This window comes from Plasmodium brasilianum, chromosome 2, assembly GCF_023973825.1.
Source record: "Plasmodium brasilianum strain Bolivian I chromosome 2, whole genome shotgun sequence".
Taxonomy (NCBI): Eukaryota; Apicomplexa; class Aconoidasida; order Haemosporida; family Plasmodiidae; genus Plasmodium; species Plasmodium brasilianum.
In genome coordinates, this window is record NC_090115.1 from 287,823 (window position 1) to 304,234 (window position 16,412).

At 30.1% G+C, this 16,412-nt stretch overlaps 3 protein-coding genes and 1 pseudogene across 4 annotated transcripts; 2 read left to right on the plus strand and 2 right to left on the minus strand.

Annotated features, from left to right (window-relative positions):
* Nucleotides 1–818: 818 nt before the first annotated feature.
* On the plus strand, nt 819–1,833 carry MKS88_000663 (DNA-directed RNA polymerase II subunit RPB9; the record flags this gene model as incomplete). Its single annotated transcript, XM_067217858.1, has 2 exons — nt 819–985; nt 1,272–1,833. 2 exons carry the CDS (start codon nt 819–821, stop codon nt 1,831–1,833), a joined length of 729 nt encoding a protein of 242 aa, XP_067075448.1.
* A 1,022-nt stretch (nt 1,834–2,855) lies between these two features.
* Nucleotides 2,856–3,272, minus strand: MKS88_000664 (FAD-linked sulfhydryl oxidase ERV1; the record flags this gene model as incomplete). The annotated part of the gene is made up of 1 exon (XM_067217868.1): nt 2,856–3,272. The coding sequence occupies one exon, from the start codon at nt 3,270–3,272 to the stop codon at nt 2,856–2,858; it is 417 nt and encodes a 138-aa protein (XP_067075449.1).
* A 1,220-nt stretch (nt 3,273–4,492) lies between these two features.
* Nucleotides 4,493–6,864, plus strand: MKS88_000665 (selenocysteine-specific elongation factor; the record flags this gene model as incomplete). Its single annotated transcript, XM_067217879.1, has 2 exons — nt 4,493–4,634; nt 4,691–6,864. 2 exons carry the CDS (start codon nt 4,493–4,495, stop codon nt 6,862–6,864), a joined length of 2,316 nt encoding a protein of 771 aa, XP_067075450.1.
* A 518-nt stretch (nt 6,865–7,382) lies between these two features.
* On the minus strand, nt 7,383–15,465 carry MKS88_000666 (annotated as a pseudogene). The gene is made up of 16 exons: nt 14,952–15,465; nt 14,647–14,731; nt 13,931–14,069; nt 13,579–13,754; nt 13,251–13,453; nt 12,870–12,929; nt 12,555–12,606; nt 12,243–12,387; nt 11,898–11,964; nt 10,226–10,387; nt 9,829–9,911; nt 9,599–9,626; nt 9,254–9,310; nt 8,997–9,032; nt 8,101–8,230; nt 7,386–8,004 (listed from the first exon to the last, which is right to left on the minus strand). Coding segments are annotated over exons 1-16 (2,556 nt in total).
* Between the last annotated feature and the right edge of the window lie 947 nt (nt 15,466–16,412).

A 16,412-nucleotide genomic window follows, 5' to 3' on the forward strand; every position in this document is an offset into this window, starting at 1 on the left:
CTTTTATATATACATTTATATATACATGTAATATATTTTTATATATAAATTGATATATACATTTATATATACATGTAATCTACTTTTATATATACATGTAATATTCATTTATATATGTATAAAATTTGTGCTTTTGTATATTTGTAGTGCATTCGTTTTGCTGAAATATGTTCAGATGCTGTGAATGCATACGTAACGAACACTTTAATGTATGCGGCTATTTTATGCATATATATACATATATTTAATATATATATATATATATATAATATATATATATATATATATATGTACACGAACATGTATGCATCGTTTAAGTGTTTTTGTTTTGTACTATTTTTTTTTTTTTTTTTAAGTTTATTAACACGTTCATGTGTTCATAAATTTTATCCTATTTTTATTCTTGGGTATTTCTTTATTTCTGTATTTTTTAACCACCTACTGCATTTATTTCGTGCGTATTTTTGATTTTTTTTTTTTTTTTTTTTTTTTTTTTTTTTCGTTGTTTTAACACTTCACAGTTATTTTTTTCTTTTTAATTTTTTAAGCCAATTTACGCCGAAACGGAATTTATGGCACAACAAATTCATGCCTCAGCTGATATGTGCAGGATTAAAATTGTTGCATAATGAAATTATGCCATAACAATATAAATTTTTTTTTTTTTTTTTTTTTTTATTTCTTCAAACCATCTTGTACATATTAACCTCTAATACAAGTGTGCATATGCCTCTAACATACATGTTTGTGGTACATGCATAACATTTGATACAGTCGCTTATATGTACCATTTTACATAAGGTATATTATATAAAAGCATGGCTGAAGTGACTTTCTGTGAAGAGTGTAATAATATCTTATACTCCAGGAGTGATCGAAAAAACAAAAAGCTAATATATGTATGTAGGAGTTGCGAGTACATATCACATAAACAAAATGAAGAGAATAACATAGTTGCTAGGATAAACTATAACTACAACAGGAAGTAAGAACAGCAGTTGAAATATTTAATTAGAAAAAAAAAAAAAAAAAAAAAAAAAAAAAGTACATATGGCATATCCGTGTGTAGGTGTTCGCTTTGCATACATGCACTTTTACCACATGTACGTATATGTGCATATGCACTAGTGTACGTGTAATATATGTTGCTGGGGATTCATTCCCCATAAGAACGATACATAGAACATATATATATATATATATATATATATATTGTCGTCATAAAAACTTTATTTTTTTATTTTATTTTTTTTTACGTTTTCCCCCTTCAGAGAAGATATATACATTCACCCCGAAACGAAAAACGACCCCGCGCTAGGTCGAGTACGTGACTGGACGTGCAAACAATGCGGAAACAACGAAGCGGTATTTTTGCAGTTACCAGAAAAGATCAGTTACAACCCTATGGCATTGATTTATGTGTGTACTGATAAGCATTGTCATTACTGGGAGAAAGAAATACAGCCTATGAGTGAAGACCAGTTATATAATAGAAGTGATCTGTCCACAGATTCATCCGAGGAAAGAGAGTTGAGAACATACGTTAAACAGGAGATAGGTGTAGAAGTAGATGAAAAAGAAGGAAATAAAAAAAAGAGGAAGAAATTGAAAAAAGTAAATGCTGATAATGGGGAGGAAATAAAAGAAGCAGAACAAGAAGATGGCGATAAGAATGAGAATGTGGATGAAGACGAGGATGAGGAAAAAAAAGAAGAAAATCGACTGAAACAGGAGCTATACAATATAATAAAGACAAATGAAAAAGAGCATAGTGAACATATAGACATAAAGGAGGAAAATGAAAGTGATGTAGATGAGTATTTTTGTGAATAACAGAAAAAGAAAAGCAAGAGGAATTTATTTTAACAAAATTACAATAATGTATTTGCGTTATATGTGCGTATTAGCCATTCGATATGATGTTATATATTTATCCATGCATATACATACATATATACATATATACATATATATATATATATATATATATTTATATTTTTTTTTTGTCGTGATTGGCTCACCGGTGGATACATGTACATATACCTACTCAGTTGCGCACATACATATTTATCATGCACAGCTTGCGCTTCTGCCTTTTTTCCTACCCCCTTTTTTTTTTTAATGTAATAGCTTATTCGTTTTGTAAAAAATTTTTTTAAGTTTGTGTAAATCATCCTTTTTAAATTGAAAAAATAAAATAAAATAAAATAAATAAAATGAAACAAACAAACAAATAAATAAAATGAAACAAATAAATAAAATGAAACAAATGAACAAAATATGTCGAATATACCGAATAATCAAAATAAATAAAATAACTGAATATAATATAAATTAACACAGCACCGTGGTTACAAAAACATCAAAAAAAAGCGCTGTTCCCCTTTGTCAAGAGTGAAATAATATTGATATTTTATTTATTTATTTTTTTTTTTTTTTACGTATGTTTGATCTCTATACATTTCTGAACATTTATACTTCTTATTTCTTCTGTACTATATTGTAAGCTATATAAACGCTACACACGTATTAGCAGATAACATATACATCATCACTTACCATACCAATAAATGTGAAACTTTATTTAAATACATTTCAAAATGTTATATTATAACATTTCTTATAACTGTTATGTTGTTCTTCTAAACCTCATGGTCATCCATTTTTACCTAGTATTCTAATGTTCGTCTTTTTAACACCTTCATCATTAGTTAAGTTTTATTTCACCAAAGTATTTGCCTGACCTTGTCAGATATATCTGTACATATGAATAATATGCAAATGCATTTGCACACATGCGTATGTGTAGCTAAGGACGACTCTGCCATTACCGACTTCATATCCTTCACCGCCTCTCATTCCACTGTCCGGTACCTTTCAATTATATGTTGAATATCATCACATGGAAATATGTCCTTTCCTATCTCTTCATTCACCTTATTATGCAAGTTAAAAATGAATTCTGAAAAGCTTATTTTATTATCACAATTCAGCTTGTAGTTTTTCAAAATTTGAAATAGGTCCAGTTTACATATATGACAAGGATACAAATTTGAAAAAGCATAAAAAAATTTAGTATGTTTTATTTTCTCCTCTTCTGTTGGCTCGTTCGGATAATTTGCGGATATGGTATGTAAAATTAGCCATGATGCTCTTCCTATTTCTTCCCTGTCAGGTGGAAATGTGTTTTGTTTTTTTGAATTTTTATTTTCATAAAATTTTAATTTCCCCCTGTTGTTGCAGGAATGTTCGTAGCATTTTTCTACCTCCATTTTTTTTTAATTTTATACAATAGGCTCTTTCTTGCCTTTATTTTGCCTTCGCAAACGATTGTGAAAACGCCTGGAAAAAAAAAAATTTAAATATCTTCAAAAAGGATGTGATATGAGCGCGTACACGTAATGTACAATGTATTGCATAATGTATTGTATAATGTGATGCATAATGTGATGCATAATGTAATGTATAATGTATTGTATAATGTGATGCATAAGGTAATGTATAATGTATATATATATTTTATTTTTTTTTTCCTTCTTTGCTTTATGCAAGTACATTTTGTTCTTTCTCTCGTTACATATGTGAGGCATAACCTTTTTCTATGCTCAATTCAGGGGCGTGTATATAAATTTTCACGTTTCCTTAAAAATTTGTGAGAGCAAAACGAACATTTCGCCTGAACAAGTCATATATACACATACAAATGTGCGCATATATATTTATATATACAAGCAAAATTTATGTATTTATGAGTATGATAAAACGTGTTAATAATAACAAAATTTATGAGGATAGTAAACAAACCAACGCACTGTTAGGTACATAATTAAGTATACAAGGGTTAGCGTATCAAATAATAAAATGCACATAAAAAAAAAAAAAATAGGAACAGTGTAGGTAAAAAAAAAATATATGAACAGTGCAGGTAAAAAAAAAATATATGAACAGTGCAGGTAAAAAAAAATATATGAACAGGTAGGTAAAAAAAAATATATGAACAGTGTAGGTAAAAAAAAAATATATGAACAGTGTAGGTAAAAAAAAAAATATATGAACAGTGTAGGTAAAAAAAAAAATATATGAACAGTGTAGGTAAAAAAAAAATATATGAACAGTGTAGGTAAAAAAAAAAAAATTCCTTCAAAAGTTTGAGAAAAGGAAAAAACTTGTTATAAAAACGTTGAAGCAACCGTGACAAGGTGGTTCTCTGTATTGACGCTTCTACTTTTTCGAATTGCAAAATTGGTATATTTTTTTATTTTTTATTGTATGAGGCCTAGTTCAATCTTAAAGGCGCTTATTGAGGTATACCTTCCGCATATTACAACATAACTGTATATAATGGCTTCATCTTTTTAGACACTTTTTTCCTTAACAAGTACATATCATTTTATTAGTTATTCCATATTCCGCTATATATGGCAATTTTATAAATACGCATATGATTATATGTACCTTTTCATGATTACATAGCTCACTTCAATCCGCATGAATGATTAATGTAAATGTTGGCGTGTTGGGACATGTAGACTCAGGGAAAACAAGTTTGTGTAAATGCCTGAGTGAAACGTTAAGTACATGTGCATTAGATAAGCACAAACAAAGTCAGGAAAGAGGTATAACCATAGACCTAGGTTTTTCGTCCTTTTATATTAAAAAAAAAAATGCAAGTTGTTCCGTAAGGGTGGAGAGGAGAGTAACAAAAGGAATGATGAATGGAATGATGTACGCAGTGATGAAAGGAACGATGCATGTATTGATCATGGGAAAGGGGATGGAAGTGCCCTGACCGACCTGGGAACGAATAAACAAATGATCATATCGGGAGAGAACGGGTTAAGAAATAATTTTATTGCTTCTTCAAAAAATGAACGAGATGAAGAAACAATTCAGGTATGTTTGGTCGATTGTCCTGGTCATCATTCCCTACTAAAATGCATTGTGATGGGAGCAGAAATAACAGATATAATTTTTCTAGTCATTGACATAAACAAAGGAATACAAAAACAAACCATCGAGTGCTTAGTTCTTTGTGAAATAGTAAGAAGTGATATTATTATAATATTAAACAAAATAGACCTAATACCAATAAATGAAAGAGAAAAAAAAATAAAATTAATGAAAAAAAAAATTGAAGATGCGTTGAGTAAAACTCGTTTGAGGCATTTAAAATATTATATAATTAGCTTGTCAGCATATATTAAGAGGGATGACAACATGAATGATGGATGTGTAGAGCGTGGTTTGTGCAATAGGGGGAAAGAAGGGATAGAAGAACAAGAAGATGAAGAAAGGAAAGAAGTGGAACTATATGTAGATGAATACAAAACGAACAATTATAAGAGAGAAAATTATATCTGCGCATCGGATGAAAAAGATGACGAAATAAATTGCAGCCCACGCAAAGGGAAAAGGACACATCTCGTTAGCAAAAATGATGAAAATACTGGACCAAAAAAGTATGAGCAGAAGCATGAGCAAAAGTGTAAGAAAACGTATGAGCAAAATTATGCACACACATATGAACAAAATAGCACACGACGAAAGGAGGAAAGAAAAAGCTGTTTCGCGAATGTAGATGCTCTTATAGACCTACTGTCCAGTATCGTGAGGATACCAGTGAAGACAAAGTGCACGTATGAAGAGTTTTATTTTCTTTTTGATCATTCTTTCGATATTAAAGGAAAAGGAACAGCATACACAGGGACAGTGATTAGAGGAAGAATTAGAAATAACTGCAATATTGTTATATTGCCAATAAATGAAAAGGGGAAAATTAAGGAAATACAAACATTTAAAAAAAAGGTAGAAGAAGGAACAAAAGGAGATAGACTCTCTCTTTTAATTTCGAATAATAATTTGAAAAATACAAAAAAAATAGAAAGAGGTATAATTGTTTTTGAAAAATCAAATATCTCCTATTTTTCCATATTTATTTGTAAGGTAAAGTTCGTTGAATTTTACAAAAAAAATATGAACAATGCAGAACTGCTAACCTGTATAATAGGATTTTCCTCTTCTCCTTGTTACGGGTACTTTTTTAAAAAAATGGTAAATCAAAATGGCACAGCGCCAAATGCGGAAGCCAATGCGAAAGTCAATGTGGCTATCAGTGGAACGTCGAATGTAACAGTCAACTCAACTAGTCAGTCGGAAGAGTGGGGGCATAAACCATTTGATCGAAACGGACATTATGTGTTGGTTGATAAGATTAATTTCTTTACGCCGCAAAGGGACAGAGAAAGTGAAGGTAGTGAACATGGTAAAGGTAAGGATAAAAGTGAAAGAAGCGAACACGGGAAGGATGAGAGTGAAGAGGAAGAAGTCTACTTTTTAACAGTCATGAAGACGAAAATATACTGTTACACTAATGAAAAGTGCATATTTTTAAAAAACGATGATAAGCTAAACTGCCGAATATGTGTGTATGGGCATATTATAGACATGATTGATGATGATAGGCACCATAAAAAAAGTCCATTTATTGTTAATAAAAAACCAGCTTTAAACGAATATGAAGGTTTTGAAAATATGAAAATAATGAATGCAAAGGAAAAAATTGGATTAATTGAAAAGGTATTTGATAATTTCACCCTGCTATGCAAGAATATTTTTACTTCGTCTAGTCAAATTACCCAATATTTGGATAAAAAAATTTATATTGTTAATTCATCTTATCAAAATAATAAAAATGAATTCAAAATAGAATATATTGGTCGTATAACTAAACCTTTTGCAAAAAATGGTAAATTCTTTGCACAGTTTGATGAAGATATATCTCATATTGAAAAAAACTGTAAATCGTTTATCGTTCTTATCAAATATTACAAGGACATATTGACAAAAAGGAAAATTTTCCTTTAATGTTATTCTTCCTGCCACTTGATTTCTTTTCATTAACAGGCGTTGCAAGAGTTAGTGCCTAATTCTGAGGGGCACTCGCTAAAAGGAATTACGTACACACAAATGTGCACACACAAATATGCACACACGAATGTGCCCGTACACATGTACATGTTCATGCAAAAAAGGAAAAACCCACCTTTCACGGACATTTAAAAGTGTGTGTTCCCTTTTAAACTTCTCCCAGCTTGTTTTTATCCCTCCGTAGTACACTATTCCAAATACATAAAAATGATGCCCCTTTGAACCGCTAATGTTTATAGAACAGCGAATTTGTAATTTTGCACATTCAGAAAGAAAAAAAAAAAAAAAAGAAAAGAAAAGAAATGAAATGAAAAAGAAGAGGAAAAAGAAATGAAAAGAAAAAGAAGAGGAAAAAGAAATGAAAAGAAAAAGAAGAGGAAAAAACAAAAGTACCATATGTTCATGCACACGCATATGAATGTATATATATATATATATGTTCGCCCCCGTCCGAATTAGCAGAGTACCCTCGTTGCGTACGTCTTCTGCACAGGTCCATTTTTATAATAGTTCCCTTTGTTCTGCATGTTTATGTGCTGTTCTAGTAGAGCAGCCTTATTTATTACATCCTTTATTTTTTTTTGCCTTGGCAATTCTTCATTCATGTAGAGTAAATCTTTTTCAAATTGGTTTTTCATCATATATATTTGTGATATAAATGCATCAAACCTTGCTTTTCCATATTCTTTTTCTACATCTTCTGTTGAAAATACATGAACCTCTTCAGTTGGAGGGGACCGCCTTAATTGTGTGTCGTACAGGGCTCTCCATATGGTTTCTTCCTCTACGGGGCCTTTAGACATTATTTGAACAAAGGAGGAGGAAGTACTAGTGGAGGGATTTGTAGTATTGGAAGTGGCATCTTGCAGGGGGGTTTTAATAAATCCCCTTGCTTGGTCATCTTCTCTCGAAGTACTACTTTTCTCCGCCTTTATTTCATTGAAGAGTTGCTGCGTATTATCGAATTTTTCATAAAATTTCATTTGAGCATCTTTTGTTTCCTCATATACTTGTATTAAATTTAGAGCAATTCTTTTTTCTGATATGGGCAATCTTCCGATGTCGTATACTTGTTCACTGGATGAAATGAAAGAAAATACAAAAATGGAAATACTTGGAAGGAAAGAAGTCAAACAAAACTTTTTCATCTTTGTGGAATGTGATTATGTTTACGAGTGCTTTTTTTTTTTTTTTTCTTCCTCGTTAATAATTTTTTTTTTTTCTTCTTCCTCGTTAATAATTTTTTTTTCTTCTTCTTCCTCGTTAATAATTTTTTTTTTTTTTTTTTTTTCAAAAATGTAAACTAATAATTCGAATCAGCATTAAGAATTAAAAGGTCAACTCATATGTGAATGGAAAAGACAAACTCAACAAACAATTTTTAAGTTGCGCATTGTATAAGTATGCTTTCACTAACACGTATTCATTATATAGTATATAATATTTATGTATATATAATGGAATATAAAAAAGGGAAGAAATTAAAGAAAAAAAAAAGGAAAAAAAAGACTACTATTTGTTCTTAAACTTTCTTATTTTCTTATGTCCCATTTTGTGTATATACATTATGTACATATGTAAAAAAAAAAAAAAAAAAAAATCATTAAAAAAATGGGGGAAAAAAAAAGAAAAAAACAAAAAAGGGGTGAGTCGTGATAAAGCAGTATCGACGAAGCTGCATTTGTTTATTTAGTTAGATATTTGACTATTTATCCACTTGACTGTTTATCCATTTGACTATTTATCCATTTGACTATTTATCCACTTGACTGTTTATCCATTTGACTATTTATCCATTTGACTGTTTATCCACTTGACTGTTTATCCATTTGACTATTTATCCATTTGACTGTTTATCCACTTGACTGTTTATCCATTTGACTATTTATCCATTTGACTGTTTATCCACTTGACTGTTTATCCATTTGACTATTTATCCATTTGACTGTTTATCCACTTGACTGTTTATCCATTTGACTATTTATCCATTTGACTATTTATCCATTTCACTGTTTATCCATTTAATTTTTTATTTGTTTCATTCTTTCAAATAAACATTTGCAGGTAACGTCCCAAGGAATTTAGATCTCCTGTAACTACTGAACCTGAGAGAGCAAATTACAAGTGTGGGATTAAAAGGAGATGAAAAAAAAAAAAAAAAATATATACATATTAGTATGTATATGTACATATGTGTGTGTTTATGTACACACACTGACGTAACCCCTTATATGACTCGCCTCTAACCTCCCAGTTAATAAATTTCCAACAAAGGAACCAATATACATTCCCCCTATGGCAAAAAAAGGGGAAATTATTACTTTACTTTTAGCATCGTAGTATTTGAACTTCCTGAGGCCGTACAGAGGAAGTAATAAAAACCCTATGGAAAGGATTAAAAAAAATATAAAAATATAAAAATAAAATAAAAAAAAAAAAAAAAAATAAACATATAAATAAATATGTAAACATATAAATAAATATGTAAACATATAAATAAATATGTAAACATATAATTAAACATGTAAATAAATAAATGCATAAATAACTACATAAATATATCTATAAATGAAAATAAAGAACGATGACTGCGATGAATGAACAAATTGACATATTTTAAGCTGCAAAAGGATTTGTATTAATGTTATGAATCTTAAATGCTGCGGCTCACCGACAAAGGAGCAGAACTTGCACTGTACCTATTGTTAATACATAGACGCAAAAATGAAAAAAAAAAAAAAAATGCATGTACATGTACTGCAATAACTAAGCAGTGGTAAAAATAGGAATAAACATATGAACGGACTTTAATAGACTAGAAAGAGAGAAGCACTCTAGCAAATACACATTTCCCCCAATTACACTCTCCAGGATACACTACATTTGCTCTTTTATATTTACCTGCTTTTCTATGTCTTTCTGCCTTGTGTTCAGGATGTTCAATATATTTAAGGTATTTACATTTTTACTGTCAGCAACGTCATCTATGGGGTTAAAAAAAAAAAAATGAGAGAAGAAAAATGTAAAATGAGAGAAGCAAAATGTAAAATGAGAAACTAAAAAAAAGAGAAATGTGAAAATTAAAATGAATGCAGAGGACGAATGGGTGACACAGCTGCTCAACAGGTTAGCTGCCTCACATAAAAAAATAAAACAAAATAAAATTAAGTAGAACAAAATAAAACAAAATAAAATTAAGTAGAACAAAATAAAACAAAATAAAATTAAGTAGAACAAAATAAAACATAACTAAACTAAATAAAATTAAGTAGAACAAAGGAATGTATTTAACGCGTACCTGAGTACACATTCGAAAGAACCTTAATAACATCATGACTACTTAACTTGTTACAGTTATTACCAATAGTAAAAAAACACACATGAATAAAAATTTTTTTCCAAATGTTAATTTTCTTTCGTTCGTTCTTTCTCGAGTACTTGTACTCAAGAATTGAGATATCTGATGGAGCCTGCACACATACATACACATACATACACATACATACACATACATATACATACATACACATGCATACACACACATATCCATACATAAATATACAAAAAAAAGAAAAAAAATATATAATATATATATAATATATATATAATATATATATATAAACAAATAACATAGAGATTTACACTTATGTATGCACATACACACCCATACATGCGTACAGACGATGTTTTAACCCCCTGAAATAATTTCATTGTAAATTTATTTCATTCTTTTACTCTTTAAACTGTACGGACTTTACCTTAATATAGGACATCCTAATGAAAAACAAAAAGATCGGCCAAAAATGGAGCGGCAGAAAAGAGGGGGATAAAAAAAAAGGAATGTTAAAAGGTTAGAAGTTGAAATAAAAGATGAAAAAAAAGATGAAATAAAAGATGAAAAAAAGATGAAAAAAAAAGGTTAAAAGGTTAAAAGGATGAAAAAAAAGATGAAATAAAAGATGAAAAATAAGATGAAAAAAAAATTAAAAAAAAAGGTTAAAAGATTAAAAGGTTAAAAAGATGGAAACAAAAGATAGCAAAATAAAAAAATTATTAACGGACTGCCATGTCACTGAATCTTAATTCACAATTTTTTTCCTTTTCGATTTGTCAAAAAAAAAAAAAAAAAAAAAAAGAAAAATCTTAAGTCCTTTTATTGCTACTTAAAGATTTTATTTCTCAAAGCTCAAGTAAACACAAAAGGCGAATAGGGGCAATATTAAATTGTCAATGTCGAGGAGATAAGCCTTTTGAAAAAAAAAAAAAAAAAAAAAATGGAAAAAAAGAATAATGAAAAATGTAAAATGAACAACAGGAAAAAAAAAAAAAAAAAAAGGAAAAACCACCCGTGTACATCATGTATGCCCCACATACACATACGCAGGTAAGTATGATTTTTCGTTTCTACAAATTGGTAATAATATTTTTCCTTTTTGTTTGTCCCTTTTTTTTGCTTCCTTTCTTTGCTTTTACCTCAAATAGAGCGCCAAATAGAGATACCATAAAAAAAATGTTCAAATTAGCCCATGAGACAGTTTGCTAAAAATTTGCAAGAAGAGGAGTAAACATTTGTAAAATTTTTTTTTTTTTTGTGTGAAATGTATGAATAAGTATATTTAGTGTTCATCTATTGATGAAGTACTTTTGCTTCATTGCATATTTATATGTATGGAAATATTCTGTACTTGTAAAAAGTAGCTTGACAATAGGAACGATAAGAACGTAGTAAAAAAGAAAAAAAGAAAACCTGTACAAAAGGAATGAAATAGGAGCCTAATTATGTAACACACAAAAATTAGCGCTTACATTTGCAGTTGTACAGTGGCTTCACATGTGCAAAGTCATTGTATGCTTAACGTACACTGGTGAGAAAGTGGGCGTACACACGTGCATCCACAAATTTACGCACCCACCCGCTATGGTACGTGTGAGTGGTGTTTTCTATTCGACTTCTTAACCCAACTCCTTACCAGCATAAGACTTATTATTCGTATTTTTCATTTTGGGGGTTGGGAACAGGAACCCTCCTATTGCAGCCTTCGAAAAGAAAAAAAAAAATAAAATAAAATAAAAATACATGCACAGCAATATTTTTGTGAAACGTGGTAAAACGTAAAATATGTAGGCACGTCATGACTAATTAAACAAACTGCTATATAAGGTTATTCCGTTAATGAAAAGTAAAAAAAAAAAAAAAAAAGAAAAAAAAAGAAAAGGAAAATGAAGAAAAACGAAGAAATATGGCAAAATGTAGAGACGGTAAAACAAAGAAATATAGAAAAATGAAATGAAAGCATCAAAATCTTGCGCTTAACAAGTGAGTCTCCTATGCATATTGTGTTTAATCCTGAACTGTACAGGAGAAAGTTAGCTTCTCTAAAAAAGTACATGATTTGCTTTTTTTTATGAACGTAGTTTTTGTTACTAAACAATGCGTCTGTAATAATTGGGATATAAACCCTAAAAAAGGAGGGGCAAAAAAAAAAAAGAAAATCATACAAACGTAAGCGCGTAAATACGTAAACGTGTAAACCCATAATCATAAACAGGCACACACTGCTACATCGTAGCTTGACATATATAACGTGTGTTCGTCGTGTCTAGGTTGTATTGTTCTTCCAAGTTACCCAGCTAAAAGATAAATGTGTGTAACAACTATTCCTTTGCTGTCCCTCTCATCTATGAATCTAAAAAGAAAGTTTCATTCATTGTTACTCCCCATTATTAAAAGAATTATGGAAGAAAAAAAAAAAAAAGGAAAAAAGGCACAGCAAAACAGAACACAGGTGTGTGCAATTTATTTAGTTATTCATTTATATTTATTCAGTTATATTTATTTATATTTATATTTGTATTTATTTTATTTTTTTTTTCTTAAACCTCGCAATAAATTTATTTATGGCATTGAGAGAGGGAAAAAACACTTCACAAATTTTTCGCACCATTTCCACAAAAATGAAAATCAAAAAAATAAACGAAAGAGCCACTATGAGTAGGTCGATCTGGGATAGAGGGAAAAAAAAGTTGGAACGCATTGAACATACATACATATGTGCATACATACATATGTGCATGCATACATATGTGCATACATACATATGTGCATACATACATATGTGCATACATACATATGTGCATACATACGTACATGTGCATACATACGTACATGTGCATACATACGTACATGTGCATACATACGTACATGTGCATACATACGTACATGTGCATACATACGTACATGTGCATACATACGTACATGTGCACATGATAAAGGATACCCTACGTGCTCGAATTTAAAAAAAAAAAAAATAATTTATTTTTACTTGTCCTTTTAAAAACGACAATTTCACATTCACAAAAAGAAGGAAGTGATAGTGCTTTCTTAGGTATGATAAATTTTTGTTTCTCCTTGACATGTTGATGATATACATTAAATAAAATGTTGTTATAATGAACCACAACAGAATTAAGATATAGTTGTTCTCCCTCCATACCATACTTATTAAAATGTGTAGTACGTTTGTATCTGTAGAGAAGACATCATAAGGATGGAAGAGCGGGTGGAGAGAAGAGGGGGGGGGGAGAAAATAACAAAACAACAAAACGACAAAATAAGTCGATCTGTTTATTAAAGCACTTTTCATGCATTACTATATTTTCTCTTTATACGAACCTTTTATGCTTCTTGAATCGTGTTCACTTGAAATAAAGTTGAATAGGTTGTACAAAAGTAGCGCCATCGATGCTATCATAATTTTCCCTCTGTTCTTAGCAGCATTTTGCAAACAATACGCGCAGCACATTCCGTATGCAACTAGACTTATGGTCTAATAAAAAGGGCATGCATATATACATACGTGCATACATACATATATATGTGTTACACATACATATACATTACAACTTTTTGGCACTTCAACTTGTTAAAGGCAAATAGGCGAAAGAAGGAAAGAATGTCGGGTTCCCCCTCAGTCGCTCTTTTTTTTTTTTTTTTTTAAATTACTGCTTTGCTGAAAAATCTAAACAGTACAGTGGGAACGATTTGATGATTCAAGTACGAATAAACAAAACTGTAAAAAGAACAGTCTAGAGCTAGTGTTCCTATCGCACTTATGATTAACCCCTCCAGAAAGGAAAAGACTCTAGAATAAAAGAAGATACAAATGATTAAGAGGCAAAGGAAGACATACACACATGAGACATAAAACAGCGGAAAATGGTTATATGATGCTTGCTAAGCAGCACTTAAATTATTTTTCTTCTTAAATTTTTCTTCTTAAATTTTGTTTTTTTAATTTTTTTTTTAATTTTTTCTTTTTTTAATTTATTTTCCATTTTAACTTATTTGTTAGGTGAAACAAGGATATCGACAGCATATGGTAGAAGACAAAGTTCACAATAAAACAAAAAAAACAAGTGAGTTCGTTTCCGCTAATTTTCATTTCGCCTAAATTAAAAAAGAGGAGTAACGGAAACATATATGAGGTACCTACTACAGACTGTGCTGAGATGGTGGTGATATGTGCATGTACGTATGCACTTGTGTATGTATTTGCAATTTTAGGTATATATATGCGCGTATATGTATGTGCGCTTATGTGTGCATATGTGCAGACATGAATACACTAATACTCGCATGCACGCGCAGGTAATTTTCTTTTTCATTTAAAATAATTACTCAGTATTAAAAGGAAAAAAAAGGAGTGACAGACAAAGTACAATGAGAGAGAGACCCGAACATGCCTCAACAAAACACTAGAGAGAACAAACGTGTTGACAAGTACAACAGACAGCTTTGCGGTTTCTGTAAAGAAACGGCATATACGCACACAAACACACACATGTATATGTATATATATATATATATATATGTAAGTATTTACATATTTACACATTTACTTATTTACGTATGTTCACACAGATCCGCTTGCGCGTTCGTGGGTCTATATGTATGTACTTCACTCAACGCGAACAAGCAAACAGTGTAAAAGGATCAAAATGCATTTCGTCTATTAAGAACATACCGTAACTCAAGATATAATATTTAAAAATCAAAAGGGAGGAAAAAAAGGGAAGAAAAAAAAAGAAAAAGATGTTATTAAAGTATGTGTAAAAGAATAGATGATAAATATTAATATCCCCCTCTTTGTATAAATTAATGAGATAGTTGGCATTATTTTTATTAGACAGGTGTGCTGATTTTTCATTTTGATAATATGCTCCAATGGTTGTAAAGGAGCTAAGATATAGGCGTTTATTTTTCTCTTTTCCCTCATCAATTTCTACTTTTTTTTCTGCATTATTTTCTACGTTTTTCGTCGCTTTTTCCCCCCCCCATTTTCCCTCTTCTTTCGCTTTACGATGCAAGCAAACAACAATTAACGCGTTACACAGGATGGTCAGAAGAATCCACTTGTATGTACAAGAGCGAGAAAGGAAAATCCTTTTCTTCACTTCCGTAACTGTCATTAGTATAATTAATGTGCAGTTTATCATCCCTGAGTCTTTCATAAAACAACAGCATGCCCCCCTCGACATTCTGAATAACCAGCCCATATACACATACATGTACACATACATATATACATGTACACATATATACATATACACATATATACATGTACACATATATACATATACACATATATACATGTACACATATACACATATACACATATACACATATACACATATACACATATACACAGTGTAATTTGCGTAATTTCGTTAGGTCAGCCTTGCTATGAGGTCTCACGTACGTACACATGCGCATGTATACATGTATGTAAATATATATATATATTTATATATATACGTATATATGTATATATGCACGTATACATATATGTATGCTTGTATATGCGTGTATACGGGTATCGGCTTAATTCCTGGAAATTTGGCGCGCCATTTTCACTTCCCTCATTTTTATTTCATCGTATGGCCACAATAAAAAAAAGGATAAAAAGGAGGAAGATGGGGAAAAATGGAAAAAAATGGAAAAAAACGGAAAAAAATACGGTAAAATAGTCAAAATGATAAAAATAGTCAAAATGATAAAAATAGTCAAAATGATAAAAATAGTCAAAATGATAAAAATAGTCAAAATGATAAAAATAATCAAAATAAAACAAAATAGTCAAAATTTATAAAAATAATCAAAATGATAAAAATAATCAGAATAAAACAAAATAGCAGGAAGCGATGCAAAATAAATCGAAATAGCAAATAAATAACGCAAAAACAAAGCAGCAAAGATTAAAAAAAATGTTGCCCTCCGCTTTTACTGCAAAAATGCATGAATGACAATTTCACGCATATGCAATTGTGATACTTGTAATAGTTTAATACACATGGACTTATATTTCCATACCATTTTATGATATTTTTTTTTTTTTTTTTTATTTTATCCTAATTCGAAGTGAAAATTTCCCTTCCTATTTCTTTTGTTTCTTATTTACTTCATTTTTGGTCCATCCATCCGACTT